At 32.6% G+C, this 16,208-nt stretch overlaps 1 protein-coding gene across 1 annotated transcript; it reads right to left on the reverse strand.

Annotated features, from left to right (window-relative positions):
• Nucleotides 1-7,461: 7,461 nt before the first annotated feature.
• Nucleotides 7,462-15,651, reverse strand: LOC110931213 (S-antigen protein-like). The gene is made up of 9 exons (XM_022174618.1): nucleotides 15,399-15,651; nucleotides 13,977-14,119; nucleotides 13,859-13,934; nucleotides 12,442-12,626; nucleotides 12,324-12,399; nucleotides 10,814-11,014; nucleotides 9,263-9,447; nucleotides 9,145-9,220; nucleotides 7,462-7,814 (listed from the first exon to the last, which is right to left on the reverse strand). Exons 1-9 carry the CDS (start codon nucleotides 15,649-15,651, stop codon nucleotides 7,462-7,464), a joined length of 1,548 nt encoding a protein of 515 aa, XP_022030310.1.
• Nucleotides 15,652-16,208: the final 557 nt, after the last annotated feature.

Below are 16,208 nucleotides of genomic sequence, written 5' to 3' on the forward strand. Positions count from 1 at the left end.
TTTTTGGCGTTTACATTGAGTTGTATTTTTTTAGCAACCACTGTGTTTTTTTCGTGTGTTTTTTCGGTGTGATAAACGGAAGGTGGTGAGACGTTTCTATTTATAGAATTTTTTTTTGGCGCGTAGTTTAGGCGGGATATTATTTTTATAACAAAAAATGTAATTAACATTTATTCGTATGTAAGGTTTGGCGTTATATATTATGACGTTTCATATTTTGTGGCGTTTTTGTAGCCAGAGAACTTAAATAAAAACCCATAAAAAATTACACAGTGGTAAAATTGGCGTTTTGTATGTATTTGGTGTTTTATTTTTCAATGGTGTTTATGTGAGAAATGGTGTCTTACCTTTTTTACCCTTAATGAAGCGCGTCCACGTAATAAAAATGATGTTATTTACCAAAATGCCACCGCGCCAATCTAGTCCATAGATTGTTTTGATCGGACGATCAATAAGCGTTCTCACCATTCTCACACTTTTTACCGTTTTCTCTAAATCCCGACCCAATATAATATAATATAATCTATACTATATAATAAAAGAAACCATTAAAGGGACACTTGGCATTATATTAGACTCTCTAATTTTAATTATAGATAATCTCATACTAAATTATAGATAATTGTTATTTTATCTCATCCTTAATTATTGGTAATTATTATTTAGTTTAATCTCTTATATATAACTCTCCTACTAAATTATAGATAATTATTATTTAGTTTAAATTTAACATTTGTTTTTTTTCATTATTAAAAAAATTATATCGATTTTATCACATAATTTATAAATCAAATTGAATATAAATTGCAAATAATAATTTGATATATAAAATTAGATTTATTCAAACCGTGTAATACACGGGGTTTTAAAAATATAACTTTGTATTAATGTATTATTTATTGAAACCGTGTAATACACGGGGTTTTTTTTTAAGATATAACATTTTTATTATTTGGAATACAAAATTATATTTTTTTCAACCTGTGTAATACACGTGGTTTTTAAATATATAATTTTTTTTTATTATTTGGTATATAAAATTACATTTATTCAACCCATACAATACACGAGGTTTTAAAGATATAATTGTTTTATTATTTAATATATCAAATTACATTTATTCAACTCATATGAGGTTTTTAAAGATATATTGTTTTATTATTTAATATTTCAAATTACGTTTATTCAACCCGTGTAATACACGGGGTTATATTCTAGTATAGTATAGTATAGTATAATATAATATAATATAATATAATATAATATAATATAATATAATATAATATAATATAATATAATATAATATAATATAATATAATATAATATAATATAATATAATATAATATAATATAATATAATATAATATAATAAATATTAATAAAAGACTACAGATAATGACATATGTCATTCTCTCTTTCAAATTCATAAATTTTATTTACATTTGTTTAATATATTTCTTTTAATATTAATAACCAATATATAATGTCACTTATCTTTATCTTTATCTTTATCCTTATCTTTATTTTAATATTAATAAATTCAATTAATAATTAATAATATTATAAATATCTAAATCTAATATCTAATAAATTATTAATATCTCTTAAACTAATATGAAAATAATTAATTCATAAATATTAAACTAATCAAAGAATATAGGGTTTTTTTTTCTTTTTTCATTTCTAACCTAAAACTTTTACTCTTTTGCAATTTAGACTATTTGTTTTTTTACTTTTAACCTAAAGCTTTTCATCTTTTGCAATTTAACCCCAACTTTTTTTATTTTTCAATTTTGGTCCATCATACTTTTCATCATTCCCAAGTTTTTCGTTTCTTTCTAAATTTTCTGAGTTAACGCACCGCAACGTCCATGTAGGGTTCAACATTTTTTTCGTGTATTTTTTTCCCGTTTGGCATGTCGCAACACATCTATATTTCTCCATTTGACAAGTTCGTCGCAGCAACACGTGGGTCCTGGATTGACTTAGTTATTTTTTCTATGTTTTACGTTTCGGTTTAACTTCTCTGCAACGAGCGTGCGTGATTCAAATATTTTATGTCTGCTTTTCGCTCGGCTTTATTTTTTTCCGTTTTTTATTTATTTTGTTTTTACGAGCTTTTCTGACGTTGGTAATCGCTGATAGTGGTATAACATTGGTACTACTTGACACAGTTTTACGACAGCCGCTGCAACGCGGAGGCTTAATACTAGTATAGTATAATATAGTATAGTATAGTATAGTATATTATAATATAATATAATATAATATAATATAATATAATATAATATAATATAATATAATATAATATAATATAATATAATATAATATAATATAATATAATATAATATAATATAATATAATATAATATAATATGATATGATATGATATGATATAATATAATATAATATAATATAATATAATATAATATAATATAATATAATATAATATAATATAATATAATATAATATAATATAATATAATATAATATAATATAATATAATATAATATAATAGACGTAAAATAAAACTTATCGTATAATGTGTAGGAAAATAATTTCAAGATGTACAACATGAATCTAAAGTTTCACATAGATTTATCTATATATTTAGCTTTATCATTTATTTTAAAATCAATTAGGTCATATTAAGGTGATTTGATTTATGTATAAACACACATTGACGGAAAGCTTGGGCCAAGATGATCTTGTATGGTTGATGATAAGTAATCACAAATCTAGATAGCCTTAGTTCGGGAAATCGATTTTAAGTAACCATAGAGTGAAAATTAACACCTTTTTGGTGAAATTCTTGCAAAACTCATAGAAATTGTGATCAAGTAGCCAATGACATAATCAATGGCATAGTGACATGTTGATGATAAAATTTATAACTACTTTTATGCAAGTTAATAAGATCATAATTAAATTAAATATGATAATGATAATGGTTTTGAAAAATGTTAATCTAGTGGGTGAATGGAGCACTATGGTGATGTTGATTGTTGAAAATAATTTCACTCATGGGTTAAAAAAAATATTGTGATCGTGTAAACTATTAAAGTGCTTTATGTTACATGTGAAATGACTATTGAAGTAAATCCTATGAGTGAACAACTCGTATGTTCATGAGGTTATAGCCTAGTGGTATTTTAGAGATGAGATAAGGCTTAGGACCATTATATTCTGAGTTCGTTTCACACAAGGGAGTTTTTCCAAGATTTATTTGGTTTCCTTCTGAATTGGTGTATATACATTATTGCCTAGTGGAGATGGATAGATATGATCGGGTGGTTCCGCTTATGGCACGATGATACTCCAGTGATCCGTCAGTAATCCAAATTTACCGTTCCATAAAAAATAACTAGTATTGAAAATGAAGAAGTAGCATGTGCTTATGATCCGGGTCACATGAAAGTTATGGAGTTGAAATGCACTTATGAGAGCCAAGATGGAGAATGACAAATAGTGTGTCGTATCATATTTGGGCATGAATCTCACGAAGAATGATGAGAGCCAAGATGGAGAATGACAAATAGTGTGTCGTATCATAATTGGGCATGAATCTCATGAAGAATGAACAGGATGTAAAAGCACACTTGGGTGTGCTTTTTGATAAAATAGTTAAATGAGTATAGAGAACATATTTGAAATGAAACATTCCCCTATTATGAATTAAATTAAATAGGGAATATATGACAATTCTTAGTTTTTACTTTTTAGTATCAAGTAAAGGTTTGATGAAGGAACAGTCGTGTTATGAATTTACATAGAGATAGTTAAAAACTACGTCCATAGATGTCAGGGTCATAACATTACTATACATGACCCTTTGATCGAAATGGTAAAACGAGACGATTTATATATGAAAAATCTATGTGTTTTGAACATAGATCTTGATGTTTAAAATGATGTTGGATTAAAAGAATGGTTTGGAAATCAAATGGATCACAATTAAACAAAAAAATTGGTTTGGGTGAAGAAGTATAGAAAGGATTCACTGTAGGAATTATTTAAGCATGTTGTTTTGTGATATTCATATAGTCATGCAATTCTTTGATCAAATACATGATACATGGATGTATAAATTATTTCATATAGTTGTGGCAGTTGAGGTAAACCTGGTTTTGAATATTCGATATACATGGCTGTATATATATAGGTTCACATAGGTGTACAATGTTTTGCAACAAATAGGATCTTGAACCGAACATTACAATGTTAATATATTTTTTTTGCATAGCCATGTGAATATTACATGGTTATGTAATGTATTTTCCATAGTCATGCCGCTATTTACTACATCGACATGTATGATCAAAGTATGTAAGGTTACACGTGTGTTTATAAAACTTTATGTCAACCCAAATTAAGATTCGAAATCATTAGTTTAACGTTTTTGGGTATATAATTCTCATTTTATATAGGTTCACATAGGCGTACACTGTTTTCGATAACTATGTGTAACATATGGTTATTATAAACACGCATGTGATACATGATCATGAAAAGAAGTCCATTGTGGAGTAAAAGACCATGTGTATTGCTTGTTATATGTGTTGTATTCAACAAGCAACTTGGATCAATGTCTATGTAAAATAACATAATGCATCCCTGGAAAATTTGTATTAGTAATTAACACGTGTTTAATATAAATTAACATATTAAGTTGGGTTTTCCTAATTGGCAAGTGAAAATTTGCTTAAAAGCCTCAAACGATTGAGGCGAAACGAAAGCCGCCATTGATAGATAAACAATTCTTGTTCGTTTTCTGCCTAAATCTCTTCACCTGTGTGAAATTCGCCCGGTAATGTTTCTGCCACAATCGATCGAACAAAACAGAGACTTAATCGTATATACCTAGATTTCAACCTCTAAAAATACAAATTCGCTGACGAAAAACGAAGATTAAACCTAATTATCTGAAATCAACAAATTACAAACCCTAGGTTACAAGGAACGAAGATCGATTACGAATAATCGTGCGATTCGAACGGTTTTTGTCTTTTGTGGAACGTTTCAATCGTCCTAGGCTCGACGATCTTGATGACGACGGGGAGGGGAGAAATGGGTGGCGGAGCGGCGCCGGGCCACGACGGGGGTGGGACGAAGCCCACACCGTCTAGCCTAAATTAACATATCAAGTTGGTTTTTCCTAATTTGTATACAAGTTGTTTTGTTAAATCTATTTAAGAGGTTTTTGCTTTGTATTTCACTTGAGGTTAAATTTCCTTCTTTTTTTATTACTATTATTTTTTGCTTCAGTTAAGGTAGAAACTTGCTTTTTCTAGTATAAGTTGAAATGAACCGGGTCAAGTTGACCCACAATATCATTTGACTTTATTTCTATCGATTAGGACTTATTATATATTTTAAGGCATATTAAAAAATGGCTGCTTTTATTTGATTTTTGGTAATTCTCCAAGTTTATCTTCTTTCTTTCAAGGATCCATATAAATTTGGCTTCTATTTTGATTTTAGCAAACATTTTTTTTAGAAGTAGGGCAATATTGTAAATTCACACCCTTGTGACGCTCCCCTATATATGCCTCATTTGTCATCATCTGCCTTATTGTTTATATATACCCAAATTCTAACACTTTAACCAGCATTGAACCATACCACCTCACCCAAAAACTGTTAGGAAACATACGTGTCGGACCCGGTTTGGCCATAAACATTTAGATGGAAGGGTTACCAAGGTCGGATGTGTCTTTCAGAAGATCAGGCTCGTCAGGACTCGTGTGGGAAGATAACTTATCAGTGGAGATTAAGCCAAAAGGCCAGGCGGAGAGAACCGGGCTACAAAGACCAAACCCAAAACCGTATCGAGCAGTCGAGGTTGAGTCCACAATCGACCCACCGTCACCAAAGGTCTCCGGGTGCGGCGGCATGTGTGCCATGTTTGGTAAGAACACCAAGCGTTCTACACAAAAGTCGAAACAAAGAGGCAAACGGTAGCCATAAAAATTGAAAATTTTCTTTATTTTTATGTTTTTTCTGTCAATTTTATGTTGTCAAAAATTTCTTTTTTTTTTTGTTTTTTTTTGTTTTTTCTAGTCAATTTTATGTTGTCATGATACCAGTGGAATGTGCCTGCTTTGTGTGATACCAGTAGAAAATGTGTGTGATATAATATTCGATATTTATTTTCTATGTGTTAATTGTGTATTTAATAATATTTAATAATTGAGTGAGATTTATTCATCAAACAATTACACTAATTGTAAATATCCTGATTCGCCAATGTATATATGTGTCGTGTGAAACAGAGGATTCGGTCAGTAGTTTAATAATTATAAGCTTAGAATTTATTCTTTTTCTTATTTATCCTTGATTACTTTAATCATCAAATATAATATGCTTTTATCCTACTAATTACTTCAATCATCAAATTCAATATATGCTCCACTGCTAACTAATTAGGCCGGAGGGTATGAAGGGCGCCATCCCTTCATAGGAGCTTCATCACCACACCCAGGTTTTTAAGAGGGGCACGTCATTGTTGTGGCTTCAACATGGTAGCGCCAGTTTTTGTTTGATTAAGATGAAGGATTAGTTAAATTGGGGAGGGGGGGGGTATAGCTTGAAGGGGTTTTATCCCACACCCTTCAAGTTAAAGGGAGAGACCTTAAAGCCCCTGTGTGACGTGGCGTTGATAAAGCCCCTCCCACACCATCCAGCCTTAGTAAATACACATCACTCTTTTGTAACGGCAATAATAATCATTATTATAATTATTATTATTAAGAACAAGAGGGAATATCAAGAAACTAGACCCTCAAAACAAACACCACATGCTACAATTTGTTAATTACATAGAATTTGGTTATGATACAATTCATCATGCCCATAACGCACCGTAACCCGGTTACTTGTTTGGAGCACATTTACGTTGACCCATTCAAATTGTACGTTTTCGTTTCTCGCATGCATGTAGAAGATAAGATTAGGTCTACGTTCCATTATTATCCACGTTTCTTAATTTTCGCATCCACGTTTCATCATTAATCGCATCCACGTTTCATTATTAATCGCATGCTCTTTAGATGGTAGTTTATGTCTTTGCATATTTAATAGTTTTGTATTTATATTATTTAATGGCTTTGTATTTGTATTTGAAAAGGAAGAAGCAAATTGATCCAAAATACTTGTCTTACGTTAATTTACATTTTATTATTTACATGTTTATTTGGAGATTGCCGATCTTGAATCCGGCTCTATTAGATTCACATTGACCATTACAACCAATTCTAATCAGCTCTATCACTAATAAAAAAACGACAAAACTTTGTTATTTACTTGTTTATTTGGAGATTGCGGATCTCGAATCCGGCACTATCATGAAACACCTTATCAAATTTATACCTAATAAATAACTAGTTAGTTACATCATGAATCACAATTATGTGAGGCCAGGTTCCTTTTTTTTCTTCTCTTATTTCTTAAATTAGTATTTTATTTTTAATTTAAAAAAGTTGTGTCTAATATAACAAAATCAGCACTATCCTTCTTCACTCGTTTGCTACCACCCAACCTCTTTACTGGTCGTTTACCCTTTTGTCTTTCTTTCGTTGTTGTTGTCTTGGGTGGAACATAATCTTCATCACCATCATCATCATATCCTGTTTTCTGTATATTCATGTGCACCAACACACCAAGTTCATTAAGTACCTTTTCATAGCATGGTGCAGGAGGATTGTCATCTAAATCAGAATCATCATCATCTTTATCATCTTTCTGTCCGTTATCACCATCACCACCCTCATCACCATCTTTCTTTTCACCATCGTCTCCATCATTACCACCGACGTCACCTTCAACTAACACTGTTTTCGCTTTACGTTTCTTACTAACCCCTGCAGCAGCTTCTTATTTCTTCTTCTCGATAAGTTCATCAAGCTTTGTATCTTCGTTATCACAATCACTATTTTTATGGCGCCACTTATCATTTGCAGGTGCTTCATAATCCACGTTGCCTACAAATCCAAACATCGTGGTGTGCTTTCTGTGTACTTGCTCATTTACTTGAACACTACCAACGAGTGTTGCGTCATCACATCTATCTTTAACACATCTTTTTCATCCTTTGGAAGATTCGCCAGTTGTGGGGGGGGGGGATAGCTTGAAGGGGTTTTATCCCACACCCTTCGAGTTAAGGGGAGAGACCTTAAAGCCCCTGTGTGACGTGGCGTTGATAAAGCCCTTCCCCCACCCTCCAGCCTTAGTAAATACACATCACTCTTTTGTTACGGCAATAATTATTATTTTTATTATAATTATTATAATTATCATTGTTATTATTATTATTATTATTATTATTATTATTATTATTATTATTATTATTAAGAACAAGGGGGAATATCAAGAAACTAGACCCTCAAAACAAACACCACATACTACAATTTGTTAATTACATAGAATTTGGTTATGATATAATTCATCATGCCCATGACGCACCGTAACCCGGTTACTTGTTTGGACACATTTATGTTTGACCCGTTCATACGTTTTCATTTCTGGCATGCATGTAGAATATAAGATTAGGTCTACGTTCCATTATTATCCACGTTTCTTAATTATCGCATCCACGTTTCATTATTAATCGCATCCACGTTTCATTATTAATCGCATGCTCTTTAGATGGTAGTTTATGTCTTTGCATATTTAATAGTTTTGTATTTATATTATTTAATGGCTTTGTATTTGTATTTGAAAAGAAAGAAGCAAATTGATCCAAAATACTTGTCTTACGTTAATTTACATTTTATTATTTACATGTTTATTTGGAGATTGCCGATCTTGAATACGGCTCTATTAGATTCACATCAACCATTGCAACCAATTCTAATCAGCTCTATTACTAATAAAAAACTACAAAACTTTGTTATTTACTTGTTTATTTGAAGATTGCGGATCTCGAATCCGGCACTATCATGAAACACCTTATCAAATTTATACCTAATAAATAACTAGTTAGTTACATCATGAATCACAATTATGTGAGGTCAGGTTCCTTTTTTTCTTGTCTTATTTCTTAAATTAGTATTTTATTTTTAATTTAAAAAATTGTGTTTAATATAACAAAATCAGCACTATCCTTATTCACTCGTTTACTACCACTCGGCCTCTTTACTAGTCGTTTACCCTTTTGTCTTTCTTTCGTTGTTGTTGTCTTGGGTGGAACATAATCTTCATCACCATCATCATCATATCCTGTTTTCTGTATATTCATGTGCACCAACACACCATGTTCATTAAGTACCTTTTCATAGCCTGGTGCAGGTGGATTGTCATCTAAATCAGAATCGTCATCATCTTTATCATCTATCTGTCCGTTATCACCATCACCACCGTCATCACCATCTTTCTTTTCACCATCGTCTCCATCATTGCCACCGACGTCACCTTCAACTAACACTGTTTTCGCTTTACGTTTCTTACTACCCCCTGCAACAACTTCTTATTTCTTCTTCTCGATAAGTTCATCAAGCTTTGTATCTTCGTTATCATAATCACTATTTTCATGGCGCCACTTATCATTTGCAGGTGCTTCATAATCCACGTTGCCTAAAAATCCAAACATCGTGGTGTGCTTTCTGTATACTTGCTCATTTTCTTGAACACTACCAACGAGTGTTGCATCATCACATCTATCTTTAACATATCTTTTTCATCCTTTAGAAGATTCGATAGTTGGGGGGGGGTGTAGCTTGAAGGGGTTTTATCCCACACCCTTCAGGTTAAGAGGAGAGACCTTAAAGCCCCTGTGTGACGTGGCGTTGATAAAGCCCCTCCCACACCCTCCAGCCTTAGTAAATACACATCACTCTTTTGTAACGGCAATTATTATTATTATTATTATTATTATTATTATTATTATTATTATTATTATTATTATTATTATTAACAACAACAACAAGGGGGAATATTAAGAAACTAGACCCTCAAAACAAACACCACATACTACAATTTGTTAATTACATAGAATTTGGTTATGATACAATTCGTCATGCCCATGACGCACCGTAACCCGGTTACTTGTTTGGAGCACATTTATGTTGACCCGTTCAAATTGTACGTTTTCGTTTCTCGCATGCATGTAGAAGATAAGATTTGGTCTACGTTCCATTATTATCCACGTTTCTTAATTATCGCATCCACGTTTCATTATTAATCGCATCCACGTTTAATTATTAATCGCATGCTCTTTAGATGATAGTTTATGTCTTTGCATATTTTATAGTTTTGTATTTATATTATTTAATAGCTTTTTATTTGTATTTGAAAAGGAAGAAGCAAATTGATCCAAAATACTTGTCTTACATTAATTTACATTTTATTATTTACATGTTTATTTGGAGATTGCCGATCTTGAATCCGGCTCTATTAGATTCACATCGACCATTACAACCAATTCTAATCAGCTCTATTACTAATAAAAAAACGACAAAACGTTGTTATTTACTTGTTTATTTGGAGATTGCGGATCTCGAATCCGGCACTATCATGAAACACCTTATCAAATTTATACCTAATAAATAACTAGTTAGTTACATCATGAATCACAATTATGTGAGGCCAGGTTCCTTTTTTTTCTTCTCTTATTTCTTAAATTAGTATTTTATTTTTAATTTAAAAAAGTCGTGTTTAATATAACAAAATCAGCACTATCCTTCTTCACTCGTTTACTACCACCCGGCCTGTCGTTTACCCTTTTATCTTTCTTTAGTTGTTGTTGTCTTGAGTGGAACATAATCTTCATTACTATCATCATCATATCCTGTTTTCTGTATATTCATGTGCACCAACACACCATGTTCATTAAGTACCTTTTCATAGCCTGGTGCAGGTGGATTGTCATCTAACTCAGAATCGTCATCATCTTTATCATCTTTCTGTCCGTTATCACCATCACCACCGTCATCACCATCTTTCTTTTCACCATCGTCTCCATCATTACCACCGACGTCACCTTCAACTAACACTGTTTTCGCTTTACGTTTCTTACTACCCCCTGCAACAGCTTCTTATTTCTTCTTCTCGATAAGTTCATCAAGCTTTGTATCTTCGTTATCAGAATCACTATTTTCATAGCGCCACTTATCATTTGCAGGTGCGTCATAATCCACGTTGCCTAAAAATCCAAACATCGTGGTGTGCTTTCTATGTACTTGCTCATTTTCTTGAACACTACCAACGAGTGTTGCATCATCACATCTATCTTTAACACATCTTTTTCATCCTTTGGAAGATTCAATAGTTGGGGGGGGGGTATAGCTTGAAGGGGTTTTATCCCACACCCTTCAGGTTAAGGGGAGAGACCTTAAAGCCCCTGTATGACGTGGCGTTGATAAAGCCCCTCCCACACCCTCCAGCCTTAGTAAATACACATCACTCTTTTGTAACGGCAATAATAATAATAATAATAATAATAATAATAATAATAATTATTATTATTATTATTATTATTATTATTATTATTATTATTATTATTATTATTATTATTATTATTAACAACAAGGGGGAATATTAAGAAACTAGACCCTCAAAACATACACCACATACTACAATCTGTTAATTACATAGAATTTGGTTATGATACAATTCATCATGCCCATGACGCACCGTAACCCGGTTACTTGTTTGGAGCACATTTATGTTGACCCGTTCAAATTGTACGTTTTCGTTTCTCGCAGGCATGTAGAAGATAAGATTTGGTCTACGTTCCATTATTATCCACGTTTCTTAATTATTATCGCATCCACGTTTCATTATTAATCGCATCCACGTTTAATTATTAACCGCATGCTCTTTAGATGATAGTTTATGTCTTTGCATATTTAATAGTTTTGTATTTATATTATTTTATAGCTTTGTATTTGTATTTGAAAAGGAAGAAGCAAATTGATGCAAAATACTTGTCTTACATTAATTTACATTTTATTATTTATATGTTTATTTGGAGATTGCCGATCTTGAATCCGGCTCTATTAGATTCACATCGACCATTACAACCAATTCTAATCAGCTCTATTACTAATAAAAAAACGACAAAACTTTGTTATTTACTTGTTTATTTGGAGATTGCGGATCTCGAATCCGGCACTATCATGAAACACCTTATCAAATTTATACCTAATAAATAACTAGTTAGTTACATCATGAATCACAATTATGTGAGGCCAGGTTCCTTTTTTTTCTTCTCTTATTTCTTAAATTAGTATTTTATTTTTAATTTAAAAAAGTCGTGTTTAATGTAACAAAATCAGCACTATCCTTCTTTACTCGTTTACTACCACCCGGCCTCTTTACTGGTCGTTTACCCTTTTGTCTTTCTTTCGTTGTTGTTGTCTTGAGTGGAACATAATCTTCATCACCATCATCATCATATCCTGTTTTCTGTATATTCATGTGCACCAACACACCATGTTCATTAAGTACCTTTTCATAGCCTGGTGGAGGTGGATTGTCATCTAAATCAGAATTGTCATCATCTTTATCATCTATCTGTCCGTTATCACCATCACCACTGTCATCACCATCTTTCTTTTCACCATCGTCTCCATCATTACCACCGACGTCACCTTCAACTAACACTGTTTTCGCTTTACGTTTCTTACTACCCCCTGCAACAGCTTCTTATTTCTTCTTCTCGATAAGTTCATCAAGCTTTGTATCTTCGTTATCAGAATCACTATTTTCATGGCGCCACTTATCATTTGCAGGTGCTTCATAATCCACAATCCACGTTGCCTAAAAATCCAAACATCGTGGTGTGCTTTCTGTGTACTTGCTCATTTTCTTGGACACTACCAACGAGTGTTGCATCAGCACATCTATCTTTAACACATATTTTTCATTCTTTGGAAGATTCAATAGTTGGGGGGGGGGTATAGCTTGAAGTAGTTTTATCCCACACCCTTCAGGTTAAGGGGAGAGACCTTAAAGCCCCTGTGTGACTGGCGTTGATAAAGCCCCTCTCACACCCTCCAGCCTTAGTAAATACACATCAATCTTTTGTAACGGCAATAATTATTATTATTATTATTATTAACAACAAGGGAGAATATTAAGAAACTAGACCCTCAAAACAAACACCACATACTACAATTTGTTAATCACATAGAATTTGGTTATGATACAATTCATCATGCCCATGACGCACCGTAACCCGGTTACTTGTTTGGAGCACATTTATGTTGACCCGTTCAAATTGTACGTTTTCGTTTCTCGCATGCATGTAGAAGATAAGATTAGGTCTACGTTCCATTATTATCCACGTTTCTTAATTATCGCATCCACGTTTCATTATTAATCGCATCCACGTTTAATCATTAATCGCATGCTCTTTAGATGATAGTTTATGTCTTTGCATATTTAATAGTTTTGTATTTATATTATTTAATAGCTTTGTATTTGTATTTTAAAAGGAAGAAGCAAATTGATCCAAAATACTTGTCTTACGTTAATTTACATTTTATTATTTACATGTTTATTTGGAGATTGCCGATCTTGAATCCGGCTCTATTAGATTCACATCGACCATTACAACCAATTCTAATGAGCTCTATTACTAATAAAAAACGACAAAACTTTGTTATTTACTTGTTTATTTGGAGATTGCGGATCTCGAATCCGGCACTATCATGAAACACCTTATCAAATTTATACCTAATAAACAACTAGTTATTTACATCATGAATCACAATTATGTGAGGCCAGGTTCCTTTTTTTTTTCTCTTATTTCTTAAATTAGTATTTTATTTTTAATTTATAAAAGTTGTGTTTAATATAACAAAATCAGCACTATCCTTCTTCACTCGTTTACTACCACCCGGCCTCTTTACTGGTCGTTTACCCTTTTGTCTTTCTTTCGTTGTTGTTGTCTTGGGTGGAACATAATCTTCATCACCATCATCATCATATCCTGTTTTCTGTATATTCATGTACACCAACACACCATGTTCATTAAGTACCTTTTCATAGCCTGGTGCAGGAGGATTGTCATCCAAATCAGAATCATCATCATCTTTATCATCTTTCTGTCCGTTATTACCATCACCACCGTCATCACCATCTTTCTTTTCACCATCGTCTCCATCATTACTACCGACGTCACCTTCAACTAACACTGTTTTCGCTTTACGTTTCTTACTATCCCCTGTAGCAGCTTCTTATTTCTTCTTCTCGATAAGTTCATCAAGCTTTGTATCTTGGTTATTAGAATCACTATTTTCTTGGCGCCACTTATCATTTGCAGGTGCTTCATAATCCACGTTGCCTAAAAAAATCCAAACATCGTGGTGTGCTTTATGTATACGATCTCATTTACTTGAACACTACCAACGAGTGTTGCGTCATCACATCTATCTTTAACACATCTTTTCATCCATTGGAAGATTCGATAGTTGGGGGGGGGGGTTATAGCTTGAAGGGGTTTTATCCCACACCCTTCAGGTTAAGGGGAGAGACGTTAAAGCCCCTGTGTGACAGACATGGCGTTGATAAAACCCGTTCCACACCCTCCAGCCTTAGTAAATACACATCACTCTTTTGTAACGACAATAATTATTATTATTATTATTATTATTATTATTATTATTATTATTATTATTATTAAGAACAGGCGGGAATATCAAGAAACTAGACCCTCAAAACAAACACCACATACTACAATTTGTTAATTACATAGAATATGGTTATGATACAATTCATCATACCCATGACGCACCGTAACCTAGTTACTTGTTTGGAGCACATTTATATTGACCCGTTCAAATTGTACGTTTTCGTTTCTCGCATGCATGTAGAAGATAAGATTAGGTCTACGTTCCATTATTATCCATGTTTCTTAATTATCGCATCCACGTTTCATTATAAATCGCATCCACATTTCGTTATTAATCGCATGCTCTTTAGATGGTAGTTTATGTCTTTGCATATTTAATAGTTTTGTATTTATATTATTTAATGGCTTTGTATTTGTATTTGAAAAGGAAGAAGCAAATTGATCCAAAATACTTGTCTTACGTTAATTTACATTTTATTATTTACATGTTTATTTGGAGATTGCCGATCTTGAATCCGGCTCTATTAGATTCACATCGACCATTACAACCAATTCTAATAAGCTCTATTACTAATAAAAAAAGACAAAACTTTGTTATTTACTTGTTTATTTGGAGATTGCGGATCTCGAATCCGGCGCTATCATGAAACACCTTATCAAATTTATACCTAATAAATAACTAGTTAGTTACATCAAGAATCACAATTATGTGAGGCTAGGTTCCTTTTTTTTCTTCTCTTATTTCTTAAAGTAGTATTTTATTTTTAATTTAAAAAAGTTGTGTTTAATATAACAAAATCAGCACTATCCTTCTTCACTCGTTTACTACCACCCGGCCTCTTTACTGGTCGTTTACCCTTTTGTCTTTCTTTCGTTGTTGTTGTCTTGGGTGGAACATAATCTTCATCACCATCATCATCATATCCTGTTTTCTGTATATTCATGTGCACCAACACACCATGTTCATTAAGCACCTTTTCATAGCCTGGTGCAGGAGGATTGTCATCCAAATAATAATCATCATCATCTTTATCATCTTTCTGTCTGTTATCACCATCACCACCGTCATCACCATCTTTCATTTCACCATCGTCTCCATCATTACCACCGACGTCACCTTCAACTAACACTGTTTTCGCTTTACGTTTCTTACTACCCCCTGCAGCAGCTTCTTATTTCTTCTTCTCGATAACTTCATCAAGCTTTGTATCTTCGTTATCAGAATCACTATTTTCATGGCGCCACTTATCATTTGCAGGTGCTTCATAATCCACGTTGCCTAAAAATCCAAACATCGTGGTGTGCTTTCTGTGTACTTGCTTATTTTCTTGAACACTAGCACCGAGTGTTGCGTCATCACATCTATCTTTAACACATCTTTTTCATCCTTTGGAAGATTCGACAGTTGTGGGGGGGTATAGCTTGAAGGGGTTTTATCCCACACCCTTCAAGTTAAGGGGAGAGACCTTAAAGCCTCTGTGTGACGTGGCGTTGATAAAGCCCCTCCCACACCCTCCAGCCTTAGTAAATACATATCACTCTTTTGTAACGGCAATAATTATTATTATTATTATTATTATTATTATTATTATTATTATTAAGAACAAGGGGGAATATCAAGAAACTAGACCCTCAAAAC

The sequence above is a fragment of the Helianthus annuus genome, chromosome 3 (genome assembly GCF_002127325.2).
Source record: "Helianthus annuus cultivar XRQ/B chromosome 3, HanXRQr2.0-SUNRISE, whole genome shotgun sequence".
NCBI lineage: Eukaryota > Viridiplantae > Streptophyta > Magnoliopsida > Asterales > Asteraceae > Helianthus > Helianthus annuus.